This window comes from Macrotis lagotis, chromosome 7 (assembly GCF_037893015.1).
Source record: "Macrotis lagotis isolate mMagLag1 chromosome 7, bilby.v1.9.chrom.fasta, whole genome shotgun sequence".
In the NCBI taxonomy this organism is placed as follows: Eukaryota; Metazoa; Chordata; class Mammalia; order Peramelemorphia; family Peramelidae; genus Macrotis; species Macrotis lagotis.
This window is the reverse complement of record NC_133664.1, coordinates 39172600-39190878: the sequence shown is the minus strand read 5'-3', so window position 1 is coordinate 39190878 and position 18279 is coordinate 39172600. Positions and strand designations below refer to the sequence as shown.

The 18279-nt window shown below is 38.5% G+C and overlaps 1 protein-coding gene across 3 annotated transcripts in view; it reads right to left on the bottom strand.

Annotated features, from left to right (window-relative positions):
- Positions 1–18279, bottom strand: part of NEK11 (NIMA related kinase 11) — a 291550-nt gene that overhangs the window by 28994 nt on the left and 244277 nt on the right. For all 3 annotated transcript variants that reach the window (XM_074195807.1, XM_074195806.1, XM_074195805.1), the window contains one exon: positions 3987–4223. In XM_074195807.1, coding sequence (XP_074051908.1) covers positions 4016–4223 — 208 coding nt within the window. In that variant the 3' untranslated portion in view covers positions 3987–4015. The remainder of the gene's footprint in view (positions 1–3986; positions 4224–18279) is intronic.

Sequence of the window (18279 nt, the reverse complement as noted above, 5' to 3'; positions counted from 1 at the left end):
ACACATAAAAACCATCAGAGACCCACTAGTCATTGTTCCCTGGACACATGGAACTATTTAGGAACGGAAGGAGGGTCCTTAAACATCCATTCCAGGCCAATTGCCCGCTAAGTCTCATAATAGTTCTGCCTTTTGTTTTTGACCAGGGGCCGTAAAAAGCATGAAGAGATTCAGAAACATTCATTAACTTCTGTGTCCTGACTCTTTTCCTCCTTCCTCACCTTTTAAATGCCAGCCGCTCTGGTCGAGGGAGAGGATGGCTTCCGGGGCTGTCCTGAAGAACGCCTTCAGGGAGTGGCTTCAATGGGGGAAGAGAGGACAGTCTACTGTTATACCTATCCCAGGTCTTACCATGACCCTGGCTGCTTCTGCCCACATACCTTGTCACTGGTGAGAGGAAACACCTCCAGAGTCTTCCCGGTAATAATCACAAGTCCAAATTCTAGGGATTCCAACCTGGTCCCCCATCTTCAAAATGAAGAACTATGGGAATTCTTGATGGTTGTAAATTTTGTAGACCAAAGTTTATTAACCTGGGGTTTGTGAATGTGGTTTAAAATTTTTTTAATAATTTAATTTTAATATAATTGGTTACCTTTGTAATCCCATGTAACTTATTTTATGCACTTAGAAAATTATTCTGAGAAGGGGTCTAGGGGGCTTTGTCATATGACATACATATATAATTGTGCATATAAATGGAGGCATAGGTTTCCGTGTGTTTACATCTTTCGTAGGTATAGGTGTCTATGTCTAGATTTATGTGTATACACGTGGACACACATGTGCATGTATGTGTTTACACATGTATCCATATACATGCATGTGTGTATAACACATGAATACCTACATAGATGCGTGAGCCAAGAATCCTGGTATGAGTAATCTTTGAATGAAGAAAAAACCCAACACCAACTTACTCCCCCATCACTCAATAAGCATTTATGAAGCACTTACAACCATTGCTAAGTACTGGGTTTCAAAGACAAAAATAAAACTGTCCCTGACCTCAAGGAGTTTATATTCTATTAGCGAAGACAACAGGTGCACCATCTATTCATCATGATTAAATGACCCTCAACTCATCCAAGGATCTTTAGGATAGCAAAGTAGGAAGCTCAATTTTATGTGAGTAGACTAAGGATGGGATTTTGAATTCTGATCCCCTTTATATCTGCAACTCATTTCCATTGGAATAGCAATTCAATGATTCAATAATAGGCATGCATTAAGGCCTTCTATTAGCACAGCAATTGGCCAGGTTCTACGGGGTCACAAAGACATAATCTCTATCACAGGATTTCATGGGAAGATGTGACAAGTTCCCAAGTTGTATGCAAACACAACCAGTACAAAACAATTTCAGGAGGAGGAGAACATTAGCAACTGGACTGGGGTCTAGGGGTGGTGAATTGGTAAAGTCTTTATTAAGAGATGGACCATGAATGAAGAAAGGGGTTTGAAAAGGCGGAGAGATGAGAAAGGAGGGCATTTCAGGCAAAGGAAAAGAGTTTGGACAAGAATGAGGAGATGGGAGATGTATGACAAATTGAGGAAGCAGATAATAGACCAGTTTGGTTGAAATGCAGAAAACTTGAAGAGAAGGTATGGGAAATAAGTCTGGAAAGAAAAGTTAGAACTATAAATCACAGATCCAACCAATAAAAATCTTTGGATTCTTTGAAGGGATTAAAAAATAGAAAAATTATTCACCTAGAAAGAAATCTGTTTAACCAATATCCAGTTTAAAAAAATAGCACTTGGGGTGGCTAGGTGGCATAGTGGATAAAGCATCAGCCTTGGAGTCAGGAGTACCTGGGTTCAAATCCAGTCTCAGACACTTAATAATTACCTAGCTGTGTGGCCTTGGGCAAGCCACTTAACCCCATTTGCCTTGCCAAAAAAACCCCTAAAAATACAATTAAATAAAAGGGTCCCTGGGAAGTAAGGAGGTGATCAGGGAGTTGTTATTTAGACTTAAGGGCCAACTCAGAAATGTGAAGAAATCTCAACAAAATAAAAAAGGAGGGATTGTGTGGGATAAAGTTTTGAGATTTCTTCAGTAAAATATTATAGATTGAAATTGGTTAGCTATGTGCCCCTCCTCCCTTGACAAAGCAAACTTCTGGGATATTGTTGAAGAGTCAACTGACTTCATCTTGTTGATATCTGGAGAATCATTCAATTTCTGGGACTAAAGAGATAATCTGGTTTTAGTTTGAATTTTATGCTCTTTTCCCTAGATTAGTTTGCTTTCTTTGAATTCTATGCCCCTTTCCCTAGGGTAGTTTTCGTGTTTAGATTGTAAGACCACATTCCTCATTAATGAGGGTGGGTCAGTTTGGGGGAGGATTGAGTTAGGATAAATGTGATTCTTGGGCCTTTCGCTTTTGCCTCAATCTCTCTAATTGGTTGTGGCCTGTTTCTCGAGAAACGAATAAAGCCTTCTCTTCATAAAAAAATGGCACTTTATGGAATATAAATGTATTTTGAGAAAACTTTAATAGCAAGGCATTCTAGGAGGCTCTATTTTAATTCAATGGCTAAAAGTTTTTCTGTACTTAGTTCACTCTAACATATATAATCATAGCTTCTGACCTGATAGGAAATTTGGGATTGAGCTAATTCAACATCCTCATTTTATGAAGTGTTTAAACACCAGGCTAAGGAATCTTCTTCATTTCATCCCAGAGGTGATAGGGAAGCTTTGAACATTACTGAGCAAGAGGTGAATTATAAATATTAATTTGGCAGCTGTTTTGACATTAGACTGGAGAGAAGAGAGACAGGAAGCAATTAAGTCTAATATAGAAGTTGCTGGAAAAAATCCAAGTGATAGTCAATAAAGTCTGGAACCAGGGCAATGACGATGTGAATGGAAAGTAGGTAAATTTAAGGGATGTCATAGAGGTAGAACAGACAAATTTGGCAACTGATTGGACATAAGGGGTGAGGGAGAAGGAGTTGAAGGTGAGGCTGAGGCTGCAGCCCCCAGAGATTGAAGGATGGTGTCATTTTCAACAAAATTAAGAATATATGGAGAAGGAATGAGTTTAGAGTTAAATAAAGGCAAGAAATGGGCAAGAGTATTCCTCTAAACCCTAATAATTTCCCTACATTGGAACTGCAAATCAATGTCAGTGACTCCTGCAGAAACCCTAAGGGCACTAGCAACCCAATGGGTATGGCCCATTCCTAAGAGGACCAGCTTCTAAATGTGGTTTCAAGAACTAGAAATAACTTGAAGAATAGAATGTTAGAACTTGAGGGAATGGAAGACATTATTTAGTTCAAACTTCTTATTTTAAAGGAAATTGAGGCTAAGAGAGATGAAGTCAACAGGTAATAGCAAAGATAGCACAGGTATACTGAATTCCAATTCAGGACCCTTTCTTTGATTTCATGCAAGCCACTTCCTCCACTATGAAGAGTTTTTTTTTTTTTAATACGTTTTTATCCGGCCTCAGACATTTAATAATTACCTAGCTGTGGGGGCAGCCAGGTGGCTCAGTGGATAAAGCACCAGCCCTGGAGTCAGGAGTACCTGAGTTCAAATCTGATGTCAGACACTTAATAATTACCTAGCTGTGTGGCCTTGGGCAAACCACTTAACCTCATTTGCCTTGCAAAAAACATTAAAAAAAATAATTACCTAGCTGTGTGGCCTTGGGCAAGCCACTTAACCCCATTGCCTTTCAAAAAAAAAAACACCTTAAAAAATACATTTTTATAGGCTGCTTGGGAAACACCCATTTGACAAGTAGGGTATTCCAACTTTGTGCCATATTGACCAACATGTAACAAACCCAAATTAAGGCAAAACAGACAAAAACATATTTTGCTGGCTCAAGGAATAATTGCTCCACTTGATAAAGAAATTAAAATAAAGATGGTGTCTTTCCAGTTACTGATTCATTCCCCCACCCCACCCCAATACAATCCATCTTGGGTCAATTCTTGGGATTTGTCTCCCATTTGGTTTGTACCTGATTTTGTCCATCATTTAAAGATGGTTCTAGAGTCCAGAATCTTCCCCTGTTGTTTTTAGCAACTGCTCCTCAAAATAGATGAGCTGGTCCACCTCAAAACAGTCACTGGCTCGTGGCACCACTTTCTCCAAGGATTTCCTGATCTCCTCTTCACTGGCATTTTGTCTCCTGGCCTTCTTGAGGTAGCCATACACAGTCTCAAACACTTCCAGGCCCAGCTTCTGAATGGCTGATCTGCACATAAAGAAGGATAAAAAACTGACCATCTGCACATCCCTCTAAGAGACAGTAAGCTCCTTAAGGACAGGGGCTGTTTTCTTCCCCATCTCTTAATTCCCAGGACCTAGCATGAAACCAAGCATATTTCCTTCTGTCCAACCTTGTACTTTCATAAGTATTTAAGATGTCTCAGTGAGAACATTCCTCTTACCAATGAAGATTAGCAACTATTCTACAGCAGATTGAATTAGAGAGTTATTTGAGGTACTAAAAGGTAAAGTGACTTTTCCAAGGTCACACATTCAGAAATAGGACTTGAACTCGTGACTTATTCTTTATATACTGCACTACATTGTCTTGTACATCAGGTGCTCAATCAATTGAATCTAATTGAAGCTCAACTGAATTTCATCTTTAGGGCAGCCACTATTGGCTAATCTGATGGATCCTTTCAAGAGACCTTAATAATTATGTTAAAAATCAAAGATGGAAATATTGATATTGATATTGTAGGAATTCCTGTCCACACTAGAACAAGAAAAAATCCAGTACACAGCACACTACCTGGGAAGAAGACACTCTAGTGCCCTAATTGTTCTTCATTCTTTGCTACTAAAGAGGATCAATGACATGATGTCTTGAATGAATTAGATTTAAGTGAGGCAGAGCTGCACAAAGTCATCAGCCTCACTTTCTCTTCCAGAATCACTGAAGTTCAGAGACAAGACAAAAGTCAGGACAACTGGTGATGGCTTGGGATGCAGTGGATGACCTTGGTCCTTCTAACTTAAGGTCTTTCCCAGGCCTCAGTGTCTACACTAGAGAAGGAAAAAACAACCGAAAAGATGCTTTAAATCTCTCTCTGTGGTGCTTTTTAATGTGAGGGAAGAGACAATGTGAATTTTTGCACACAGAGTGAGATGGACAGGGAATCATGATGACTAGGGTCAGAATCTCACCTTACAGACTTCTTTAGGGCCTTTAAAATTGAGTTATCTCAAAAAAAAGGGACATCACTAATGTGCTGTTGGTAGAGCTGTGAGTTGATCCAACCATTTTGGAAAGCAATTTGGAACTACGTCTAAAAAGCTATAAAACTCTGCATACTCTTCGATCCAGGAAAAAAAATATTAGAACTGTATCCCAGAGATCAAAGAAAAAGTAGCTATTTGTACAAAAATATTTATAGCGGCTCTTTTTGTGGTGACAAAGATTTAGAAATTGAGGAGCTGCCTATCATTTGGGAAATGACTAAACAAACTGTGGGTGGTATTGTTGTTGGACTATTGTGTTATATTAGTATTGTGCTAGAAGAAATGACAAGTGAGATTATTTCAGAAACATTTGGAAAGGTTTACATAAACTGATACAAAATGAACATTGTACACAGTCGCAAGAGAACACTGTACGTACTCAGTGATATTGTACAATGATCACCAGTGAATGAACCAGCTATTCTGATCGATACAATGATCTAAGACAATCCCAAAGGATTCATGTTGAAAAATGCTATCTGCCTCTAAAGAACTGATATTGTCTAAATACAGATTAAAACATATTGTTTTCTCTTCCTTCCTTCCTTTTTTCTTTGTTTTTTTTTTCTTCCTTCCTTATTTTCTTTCTTTATTGAGTATTTTTGCACAAAATGACTACTATGGAAATATTTTACATGACCTATAACCTATATTATCAGACTGCTTACTATCTCAGGGAGAGTGGAAGGAAGAGAATAATGGATAGAATTTGGAATTCAAACTTTTAAACAAAATCTACAACAAATGTCAAAGATTGCTTTTACATATAAATTAGGGGAAAATAAAATTGAGTCATTTCTCATACAGGTTTCTTTTGAATCTATATATTTGTTCAAGTTCAAGTCTTTTTAGAAGGCATATTCTTGGTGCTTCATCTACAAAATCCAATTTCAATTCTCCCAAGCTTGGGCATGATCTTGGCCTATTTCTTAATTTTTAACTAAAGAATTAATGAAGGTTAAAGTAGGAATCTGCTTCCAGGGTGGAAGGGGCACACAGCCCTAACCTTAAGGGGTTAAGTATCAGAGATACTTCTAGGAATCTGAAAGTTTTCCATTTTTCTAAGATGGTATGATCTATGGAAAGGTATGTTTGCTACTTTTCTGGCCTGGGCTCTGTGAGTGACCACAAGCACTCTTTTCTTTAGAATTGTGATGAGGGTCCCTGCTCCACTCTGGCCTCGAGCTCTGATGTGTTAATGTTCCTCCTGGCCTTGGGACTGCCATCCAGGACTGCCTCCCAGGATCCTAGTATGGGCAAAGAAACAGTCTTGCCTTGGTGCTGGCCAACAGACCCCTGTGATCTCCTTCTGACCAGTTGCTCAACCCCCTTTCAGTCTGTGGGTTGAGAGTTCTGGAAGTAGCTGCTGCCACTCCTAGTTCAGAAGCTCCTGGTACATTGGAGCTGAGTCTGCACTGGTGCAGCCTAGGCTGGACTATGGTCTACCCTCATCCAGGTCTCACCCAAACCTTTCCTAATGACCTTCTGAGTTCTCTTGGACTGGAAAATCATTTCACCCTGTCCTTTTGTGGGTTCCGCTGTTCCAGGAATTGTTTTATGCCATTATTCAAAGATGTTCAAAGAGGTTTGGTGGAGAAATCTGGCTTGATGTCTTTTCATTGCCATTTTGGCTTTGCCTCCCTCCCAAAGTATTTTTTTTTAAAAACAAGTTCACAGATCTGAGGTTAAGAAGCGTTGTAAAGGATGATTTCTAAAGTCTTTTCCAGTTCTGAATCTTAACGTTCTATGAATATAAATTCTCTTCTACCTTTTGATGCATTTTATTTAGAGAATAATGAAGTTCATTGCTCCAGGGCCTTGATAAAAGGTCTTTCCCAGGTTCAAGGATATTAAGATTTTATTTGATAAAAATACCTCATTCCCCACCTTTCCAATTGACATGGTGTGTGCGCACACGCACACGCACATGCATACACACACACACACACACACCCTCCATTTAAGGAGGGTATACTGGGAAGCTGTTTCTGTGCCTCCCACCTGGCTATATTTTTGGATTTCAATAGAATTTCATCATCCTGCAAGATCATATTCTCTCTCTCTCTGACCAGAGAGGATGGACAATAGAGAACACCTCTCAGATCCTTCATTTAAAGAGGGTATCTCATTCTCTACCCAGCTATATGCCTCTAGATTTCATCTTCATATATCTTTTCAACTTCTTTGATCTTGCCTTATTAGATTAAAAGCTCCAATTATTGCCTTGTCTTTGCCTTTCTTTGTATCTCTACCCCTTAACACAATAGTAGATATTTAATATTTATTGACCTTTCTCACCATCCATTGATCCTTGTTTCTCATAAACTCTTAGGAGTCCACATGTAGGTGACTTATCTACATGGTTGGAAAAGGCCCAGGAAGTGGGTAGAGGGCTTTGTCCCATTCTGCAATGTTATGGCTATCTATGAGTTCCTCTGCATAAAGAACAGGTCAATTGTGCCACAAACATGTTCATTTTAAGAAAAGGAAAAAAAATGATGGATGTCATAGAATTGCCTTGAAAATATTACAGTGTGAATTTATTCTGACACTAGGAAAACAAGCTGCAGTTTCTTGCCAGTGACGCCTTCGGATATTTATGGAATTTGTAAATAGAAAAACTCTATTTAAGGGGAACTTGGTGGTGTTATCTAACATCCAGGAGGCACTAAGGACTCTCAACCCATCCCTAATAGAAGAGAAAAAGTAGTTTCTTCTTTATAAGCATTAAGAAAATTGATATTTTTTAAAGAATGCTTTAGAAATCTGCAAAGCATCGATCAGGGAACATTGGTTGTTTTCAGCCTCAGAACAGGTCAAAGACTACTGAAAGCAGTTCCTATTTTACAGAAGAGGAAATTGAGGTTCAAAGAGGTCAAGGTAGTAAGTGGCAGTGGCAGGGTTTGATTCTAAATCTCCTAGCCTTCAAATCCATAACTATGCTATGATGTCATCAACAAGCACTGGACCTGAAGCCAGGAAGTCTTGAGTTCAAATCTTCCCTCAGATATTAGATGAATGACCCTGGGAAGTGCTGTCTGTAAACAATTGTGAAGATACAGTGAGGTAATAAATGCAAAACTCTCTATAAAATCTTAATTAGCAGTTATCTCTTTTGTAAATAAAAAAATGAGGTAAAATGGATATATTCAAACATTCCAATGAATCTATGATTTCATTGATTCAGAAGTTCCTTTCAGTGGGTCAGATTGCGCCCCTTATCCATGTCTGTCCATAATATGTGACCCTCTACCCACCTTGTCCTGCATGTTCATCACATGGATTCTACCCAATGCTCTAGAAACTTTCCTTATTTTCCTCTCATCTTCTCAAAGATAACAGAGGACCTAACTTCTGGTTGACCCCCCCAGTATCCTTCACTTTTTTTTCCTTATAACCGGCCCATCTTCTTTTCCTATCCCACAAATCTTCAATGACAACTTTAATTCCTGATATTTCATTTGGAGTTCCTTTATATGGAAGCCTGCTAAGTCCCCTCGTCCTCTCTGTGATACTGCTCATCTTTATTCTTTGGATGTGGTTTGCTACCACAAAGCGACATTTAAAAAAAATGTTTAAATGATTATGACAAAAGTCCTTACATGGAGGAATTTCCTAGATCAGAGAAAACTGACAAATATCTTTTGTATTTACTTCTTTCTCATTGATCCCATCCCCCAAATCAACTATTCTCCTCAAGAGAATACTTCTACTGGTTAGAGATTGAGGCATGGCTCTGCTGCCAAAGTCAGCTTTTGAGTAAGTCCCCTGTTGTGGGTTGTATCTCTGGATATCAGGGATGTTTCTGTTCTCAAGTCTTGCTACGACTTGAACCCTAGCTTTTGCCCACTCATTTGAGGCGGCATGATAAGATAAAAATATCAGACTTTGAGTCAGGAAGAACTGAGTCCAAATGCCAACTCTGACCCTTGTAAGCTATATGACTTTGGGCAAATTTGAAAAATGGAGTTAAAGAATTTTTAGTATATTTCTCACAGAGTTTACTGTATAGCTTAAGTAAGAAAATGTGTATAACATTTTTTGAAATCTTTAAAGAGTCACATCAAAGTAATTTTTATTATTACTATTCTAATTATTGTATCATTGACTGATCAGTCTTAAAGCCCTCTAGTCCACCCCTTACTCATGATATTCCACAGATACAGTCATTTCTTGACTTGTAGACAATGCAAACACTACATCTTATCAATTTGGGGCATTTTATGGATATATTTATTCTTATCAAATCCTCTTAATATTTAATCTCTATTTCTAAACTTCTTCACTGGAGCCCAAGTCCCTCTGGGTTAGATACCATACCTGTCTAGTTCTGCAAGTATGTATATGCCAACAATCCTTTTTTAATCTATATTTCCCAATCACAGAGATAATGAGGAAAGAACAAAAAAGGTCATGTTTGGAATGAATACATTATATGTAATCAGGGTTGATCCAGGAACTTCCATGTTCAAATGCTAAAAATATAGATAATAAGAGAGTTTGGAGCCTGTGTAGGAGGAAAACAGTCCTTATGGAAAGAAATAGTTTTCTAGACAATCAACAGCTCTGCAGCCCACCTTCCATAATCCAAAAGCTAAGCCAGACCCTGCACGTGGATTTTAACATTTTATTAAAAAAATGTTGTTTCCTGTGGTCTTTATGGGTAGAATGCTGCAGCCAGAGAGAGAGAGAGAAAACTCCAACTTGGGATTTATTAAATTTCTTCCCTATTTGATCACCTCCCCACCATGAAAAAAGCACAGTAAAATCAGATTTCACTTTCTATCTGTGTAACTCACCTCTTAGTTCTTCATACACCTGTAAAAATGAGACTTAACTAGATGATCTCTCAAACTCTAAACTGATGATTGTATGTTCAATAACCTTATTAAATGATTCTGTGGCTGATCAAACATTAGCAACAGTCATATTTCATATTGGAAGTTCCTCTTCCTTCTTTATGATTTCTTTCCCTATATGATTCTATAGCTTTCATATATATAGCAGCTCTGCTTCAGGCTGAGCTAGTCCTACTGATGAGATATAACATGTAAGTACATATGAAGTAATTTGGGATTAAAGGAAAGAGCACTAATCACTAAAAGCTTAAGGAAATGTTCCTTAAAAAACACATCAGTCTATATTTCTGTCAGCTCTATAAAATAAGGGCATTGAATAAGTGGGAATCTGAATGAGGTGGAGGGGTTCCACAGGGAGGGAACAACCAGGAAGGATCATTCTGGAACTCAGGCCTTGGATGGGGAAGGGTCTTACCCTTCCTCTCCCTTCAATTATTCTGTATTCATCTTGTCTATGTTTGGTATCTATCTTCTGGAAAAGAAAATGGCAAAGCCAAGAAAACTCCAAATGAGGTCATGAAGAGTCTGCCATGATTGAAACCACTGAACAAGAAACCACTTACATGGGTGTATTTTGCCTCAACCTTCGAATGGTAATTCCGTGAGAACAGAGATTGTTTTATTCTTTGTATCTATATGTATGTTCAGGGGCTAGTACAATGTCTAGAAAAATATGTATTCTTAATAAATCTTTGTTGATTGATAGACAGGGCTGTGTGAATTGAAGCAATGAATAGCAAACAGGCTAGGCAGGAAAGAATAAAGGTATGCAAAAGCAAAGAAAAACTTCCTAACAGAGCTATCCAAAAAGGAAAAGGAAGTAGACTGTCTCTCATTAGACTCCTTTATTGTTGTAGACTGACAGAATCACAAAATGTAAGATATGAAAGGGACCACTGAACCAGATGGCCTTGTCTAGTTTAAGCCCTACACCAAAGAAATCCCTTTGAGATGAACTGGGAGTGGGTAGTAGTCCCTATTACCCTACTACTATATAAATAGCAGAAAGGAGAAAAGGAATGTTTTCTTGGTCCTCCTTTGGAGCTGGCTCTTGGAAAGATAAGAAGCCCAGGGGGCTTCTGGGGAGGGTCCAAAGTTCTGTGGAAATGATGGTCAGAGAGGAGGAAGCAGGATTGGGAGCCAATGTCCTAGACCCAATAGTAGTTCCCTAGTCTCTGTCTGAAGACCTCCAAGGAGGGGGAACCAGCTGTCTCTGTAGGCAGTCCATTTAACTTCTGGGCCATTCTAATGGTAGTCAGTTCATCTCTTGGCCATTTTAATCTATCATTTTTAATTCTTTCTTCTGGGACCAAAATAAGCACAAATTGAAATCATTCTGCACCTTCAAATACTTGAAGATAGCTATTATGATCCCTTATTTCCTTTGAGTTTTCTTTTTACCAGTTAAGTATATCCCCTCCCTTCAAATGATTCTCACATGGCCTGCCCCCATCCTGGGTTCCCTCCTCTGGACACTCTCTGTCTTTCTTAAACTGTGGCATCCAGAAATGAACAGAGGATGATGGGACCATCACCTCCCCATTCCTGGAAGTTACTGGAAGCAGAAACCATGTGTGTATTAGTTTTTGAGATTGTGACATCACATTATAGACACATGCTTAGAGCACTTTTTCTTAGAACAATTGCCATCTATTCAGGTCTCCACCATCTTAGAAGATTATTCGGTCCAGGTTGGACTGGGCAGCACCTGGGCTTCTTTCTCATTCAGATTCTGTGAAGACCAAAGGAGGAAAAGAGAAGGTCCAGAGAAGGAGAGGAGAGTCAGCCCAGAGACTACTTCCCACTTCCCAGCTTTGCCAAGGTGGACCTGAAGAGGACCCTCCTCTGATGTCACTCCAGCCCAGGTGAAACTTCAAAGTAAGAAGAGCCCAAAAGCTCTCAGTTCCCTTGTGGGTGTCACCAGCTGTAGGAATATTGCTCAACAGATTGTCATTGTCTGCCATGGAAAGTTAAATACAGCAGAAGCCAGCAGCTGAGGACATATTTTAGCATCTTGCTTCAAAACAATATTTAGTTGCACAGCAACAGTGAAAATTTAACCCTTTCTGTTCCCTGAGAAAAACAATGAGCAATATCTAATCATGGACAGAGAACAAGATTTCTTCTAGTTCTGATTGGAGCTGTAATTCATTTGTGGTGACTAAGAAAAACCAACACAAAAGTAAGAACCTATATGTAGCAGGGTCATATTCCTTCCCACCTACTCCCTACAATCAGGTCTATGGCATGGCTTCATCTGCCCTCTGTTCCTGCCCAGCTGATGCCAGATACAGGATGAGGTCCAGATTCTGGAGGGGAAAGGGAAAGAGACATGTTGGAGGGTAAAGTGGCACAGTCTGGCTCATGCCAACCATCAGGACTCATGTGCCATGGCTGCCAGTCCACCCATCTGCCCAAGTTCCTATTTCACTACTGTGTCCTGGTTTCTTTTATCCAGTCATATGATTGAGTCGTATGACTCAGCCTCTGACTTAGTTTTACACACACACTCACTCACACACAGACACATATATACACACATTCACATATGTATATATAGAGAAATACTATGTGTATGAACTATACCCACTCCTCGCCTCCATTTCTCTCATTTCCATCTTGTTCAACCTACCTGTCCATCCTACCTTATTCATAGCTCTCCTATCTCTCTTGGTGATCTTCATCCACTTCTACTGATCATCTCTTTGCAGATGGTTTCCATTTATCCAGCCCTCCTATCTCCCACAAGCTCTCATACTACATCTTTAACCATTTATTGGATATTCAAATAGGATTTCCTACAGGCATCTCAAACTCGACCTGTCTAAAAAGGAATTTTCATTTTGAGGTTCTGATGGCACCACCATCCTCCCCGACTCCCAGGCTGACAACTTCTTAATACCTCCAGTTTTCTCCCTCTTATTTAAGCCACACATCCTAATTTCTTGCCAAATCTTACCCTATGCTCACAATACCTCTTATCTATGCCCCATTCTCTCTATCACATAACTACCACACCAAGCTTAGATCACCTCTCACTTAGATCACTGCAACAGACTTCTGATCAGACTTCCTGCCTCAAATCTTTCTCCATTTCAACATCCTTCATAAAGCTGGAAATGTAATCTTCCTAAAGTTTGGATTTTACCATGTGACCATCTCTTCCTGCCCCAGGATCAATTCTGAAGTCTCTCTCAACCTGACTCCTTTTTACCTTTACAGTTTTCTTACATTTTATCCTCCTCAGACACTCAATGACCCATTGATTCTAGCCTCCCTGTCCTTTCTAAACATCACATTCCATCTCCACACCTTTGTCTTTACCATCACTCATCCCTGGGATGTTTTCTCTTTTCACCTCCTCCTCTTGACCCTAGTTTCCTTCAAGACTCAGATCAAGTATCATCTTATTTCCCCTTTAAAGGGGAAAGCTTCTATTCCATATTAATCTTCTGATTGACATGCTATCTTCCCTATTAGTACATACACTTCTTGATGGCAGGATCCATTTTTATGCTTCTAACTTTCTTTGTATTTCCAGTTCTTAGCACACTGTCTAGTACATAAAAATCATTTAATAATGTTTCCTGATTGATTATTCATCCCTGCCCCATGCCCTCTGGAATTTTTGTTTCATAGTGAACAAATTTCCTATTTCTATCAAAAACATCATCATTCTTCCCATAAGTCCTCCCACTTCCTTTTCCTATAGAGTTTGGCCAACTCAAATGGTTCTACTCTCTATTTTCCCGCCCCTTAACTTCAGGCTTTCATAGTTTCTTACTCAGATTATTGCAATGGCTTCTTAATTGGCCCCCTGACTTCTAGTATCCCCTTTTTATTCCATTTTCCAAAGCTGTTTTCTTCAAGTATAGATTGGACCATGTCATTTCCCTACTCAATAAACTTCAGTGGTTCCCTATTAATTCTCAGATAATAAACTTCTCTCTTTAGTTTTTAAAACCCTTCTCAATCTGGTTCCAACCTTTCTTTCTTGACTCAATGGACTTCCCAAACATAGTGATCCAGGCAAGCTGACCTTTTTTCCTATTCCTCACCCACAGCACTTTTTCTCTAGACTTTACACCCTTTGCACTGCCCATCTCCTGGGTTTGAATGTACTCCCTCCTTACCTCAGTTTCTTGGAATGCCTCTCCTCTTTCAAGATGAAACTTGGGCATCAATTTCTACATGAAGTTCTTCCTTGTCCCCTCAGGCTTTATTGTCTTCTCTCCCAAAATATCTTGTGCTGAACTACTACCACTTCTACTACTACTACTACTGCTACTACTACTACTACTACTACCACTATCACTACCAATACTACCACTACTACTACTACCATTACCACTACTACTAGTACACACACATTTATATATGTAGACATAGGCATATTTGTATTTTTTTGCTTATTCTGTACTAGTAAACATCTATTAGATGTACTTAGGTATCTATATGAGTATGCATATATACATTTATCTCTCTCTATATGTGTCTGTAGAGAAGTGTAAGGGACTGCTGTGTGTGGGAGTACTGGTCTGAGGAAGTAAACTCTCATCACCTGGTGTCCTCGAGCACCAGAGGTTGTATTCCTGTTGATTGGAGAGTGTCAGGGGAGTGGGAGTGGACCAAGAACTGGGGAGGATATTTAAGCACTTGTATTTGGTTTAAAAAAATGGAGAAATTTCCATCTTTGTCTCCCACCTCTTCAACATTCATCTGAGAACTTGACTTTAGCTGGACTGATTCAAGTCACAGTTTATGGCTAAAGGAGAAGCTAGCCGGTAGGCACTCAACAGAGAAGTATGTCCATGTGTGTATGCATACACACATATAAAACTAAATATATGTATATATTTATATGCACACACACACAACTATGTATGCATATAAATGATCTCTACTCTCAGGTGTAGAGAGTAGAGATCATTTCATTCTTTTTTCTTGTCTCTCCATTTCTTGGCACATAGTAGGTAGCTAATGAATGCCCAGTGTTTGAGATGTAAAACTGGTTGAATAGAAGCGCTGAAAATTTCTGAATTTATTTAGCACCAGAAGATGATAAGACAAGAACTCCTACAGAACAGGAACTAGGGACATCTGAAAATCCTCCTTATCTGCAGGACAGTCACATTTAATTTGTATCCCATTTTGGCTAAATTACAACTTTTCTTTGTAAATAGCAAAGATCATTTTCCCCATGGCTTCTTAATGAATACACAATTCCTTTATTGCATAAATCCTTTGATAACCACAGACAGCTCAGTAAGAGAAAGCCTTGGAAAGCCTTAAAAATAACTAGGGCAAGCACAGCAAAGGAAGAAAGACAATGTTTGGGCAGGAGAGGAGAAATGTTTTATAAGCCTAGGAAAAGAGAGTTGAAGAAAATAAAATCAATATCATTATTCTCCAGTGGGTTTCATTAACTGACTGAAATAAATTTGCAAAACAATAATCAAAGATGGCACCTGCTCCAGGAAGTCCTCAAAGTGATGCACTGAGATGGAATGGGAAAGGAACTTGCCTTTGGTCACTGAAGATAGAAGGAAGGAAACAAGCTATTAAGTTTCTACTTTGTGGCAGGCATTTTAAAAATATTATCTCATTTGATCTTCCCAACAGTCCTGGGAAGTAGGTACTATTATCATTGCTGTTGTTCAGTTATTTCAGGTGGGTCTGACTCTTTATGATCATATTTGGGGTTTTCTTGGCACAAATATTGGAGTAGTTTGCCATTTCCTTCTCCAGATCATCTTACAGATGAGGAAATCAAGGCAGAGGGTTAAGTGACTTGTTCATTTTACAGATGAGGAAACTGAGGCCAACAGGGTTATATTCCTTGCCCAGGATCATACAGCTAGGAAGTGTCTGAAGCTGGATTTAAACCAGGAAGAGGAGTCCTACTGACTCCAGACTTAGCACTCTATCCACTTTCCCACCTCACTGCCCAGGTACTATTATGAGCCCCATTACAGATGGAAAAAAATGAATTTAATGGAGGTTAAGTGACTTGCCAAAAGTCATACAATAGTTAAGAATCAGGGCTTCCTGACTCTAGGCTCAGTACTCTACACACTGTGCCACTGAGCTGCCTAAAAGAGATGTTGCTTTACCTGGGACCTGTCTGTCTGACAGCTGATCCTGTAATAATAGTGGTTTATTTCAAATGGTCTTGTCCTGTGGCTTAGTTCTTGACACAGAGGACCTGAACAGGTCATTTGGCTATAAATATGGAATTTTCTTTAACTGCAGGATGTTGCTTCCTAGAATACCTGGGAAACTAAGAACAACATTAGCCAAACCCACGAGGAAAGAAGCTCTGGAGAAATAAAATCTAATCACAATGCAATTCTGGTTTAATAAGACCAGTCTCCACATTTACCTTATTTGACTCCAAATCATTGGCAGGATGGGTAGTAAGGTGGTTAGAACATGGGATTTGGCATCAGAGAATCTGAATTTCAACCCTAACCCTGCTGTTTCTATCTCTGTGATACTGGGAAAGCTAAATCATTGCTCTGGGATTGATTTCTTAATCTGTAAAATAGGAGTTGGTATATTAGAAGAGAGGATCTCTGAGTTTACATATTTCTGACTCCAATTTCCCTAGGAAGCACCTGCAAGGTTCCATTAGCCTGAAGGGAAAAATAAGATGCTGTTCTTCTCAATTTCTTTATCTTTTAAAAATAAAACAACCAGCATTTCTAGAGCTATATCAAATAATGGTAGTTCTATAAATATCAACTATTGCAGAAGAGAAGACGGAGGGAATAAGCAGAAGCAAAATAAAATTATCTCTCAAATAAAATTATCTCTCATCTGTAAGATGAGAACTCCTGTGATACAACCAAACAAAGACAATAACTTCAGGAAAGTTGCATATCTAAAACAGACTCATAAAAATCATTAGTCTTTCTGTTTATTATTAACAAAACCGAGTAGGAGGAGATAAGAAACACAACCCATTCAAAAATAACCTCCAAGTATATAAAACAGCTGGGAGTGAGCCTACTAAGACATGCCAACCTCATGTGACTATAATTACAAAACAGTCTTTACAGAAAAAAAGGAAATCACCAATGAAAAAGATATTACTTGCTCACAGTTGGATTATGTCAAAGTAATTTAAATGATACTTCCCTAAATTAGTTTATAGATTTAGGGCTATACCAATCAAACCACTTAGGAGTTGGTTTAAAGAACTAGAAAAAATAATGGCAAAATTCATATGGAAGAACACAAAGTCAAAAATCTCAAGAGAAATAATGAAAAGAAATTAGGAATGAGGGAGACCCAGCATTGACAGATCTCAAACCATCCTATAAAGCAATAGTCACCAGAGCTGGTTCTGATCATAAAAATCTAAAAGCTTAAACTGAATGCTGAAGCAACTGAACACAGCAGCACAGTGTTCAATACATCCAAGAGCGGCAATCACTGGGGTAAGGATTTACTTATTCTCCCAAAACACTGTTAGAAAACTGGAAAGCACTTTGGAAGATCAGTATCTTACACTTTATTCCAAAATAAACTCCAAATGGATATGTAATCTAAATATAAAAAATTATAGAGAAAATTTCTTTCACAATTTGATAGAACATCTAAAAAATACATTTTATTTATATTTTTATCTTTATATCAACTCATTTCCCAATGTATTCCTTCCTTTTTACCTTCCAGAGTGTAACTTCTTATAACAATAAATAAAAAATGGAAGGGGAGTTGCAAAAACAAAGATAAGTGAAACAGTTCAGCAGAACTAACCAACAAACTTTCAAAGTCTGATGATATATGGGGAAACATCTTTTCACGTCTGCTTTGGAACCAAGCTATGTCTTTAAAATTCACCACTTTCATTTTTTGGAGTTTTTTTTAATTGTATTGATATCTTTTGTTTTCATATTATTTACATTTCCAATGTGTCTCTTTCCACTCCTCCTCCTACAGTCCTATCTTATAATAAAGAATTTTTTTCAAGTGTGTGTGTGTGGGGGGGGAACAAAACTAATCTATGTATGAAAAAGTCTGATGTTATATGAATTTTTCATACCAATAATCCCCTATCCCTGCAAAGAAGCAGAGGGGGAAAAGCCTTCATAAATCCTTTGATGGGACCATGGTTGAGCAATATCATTTCACAACATTCTATTTCAATTGTGTTTTTTGTTGTTCTTTCCA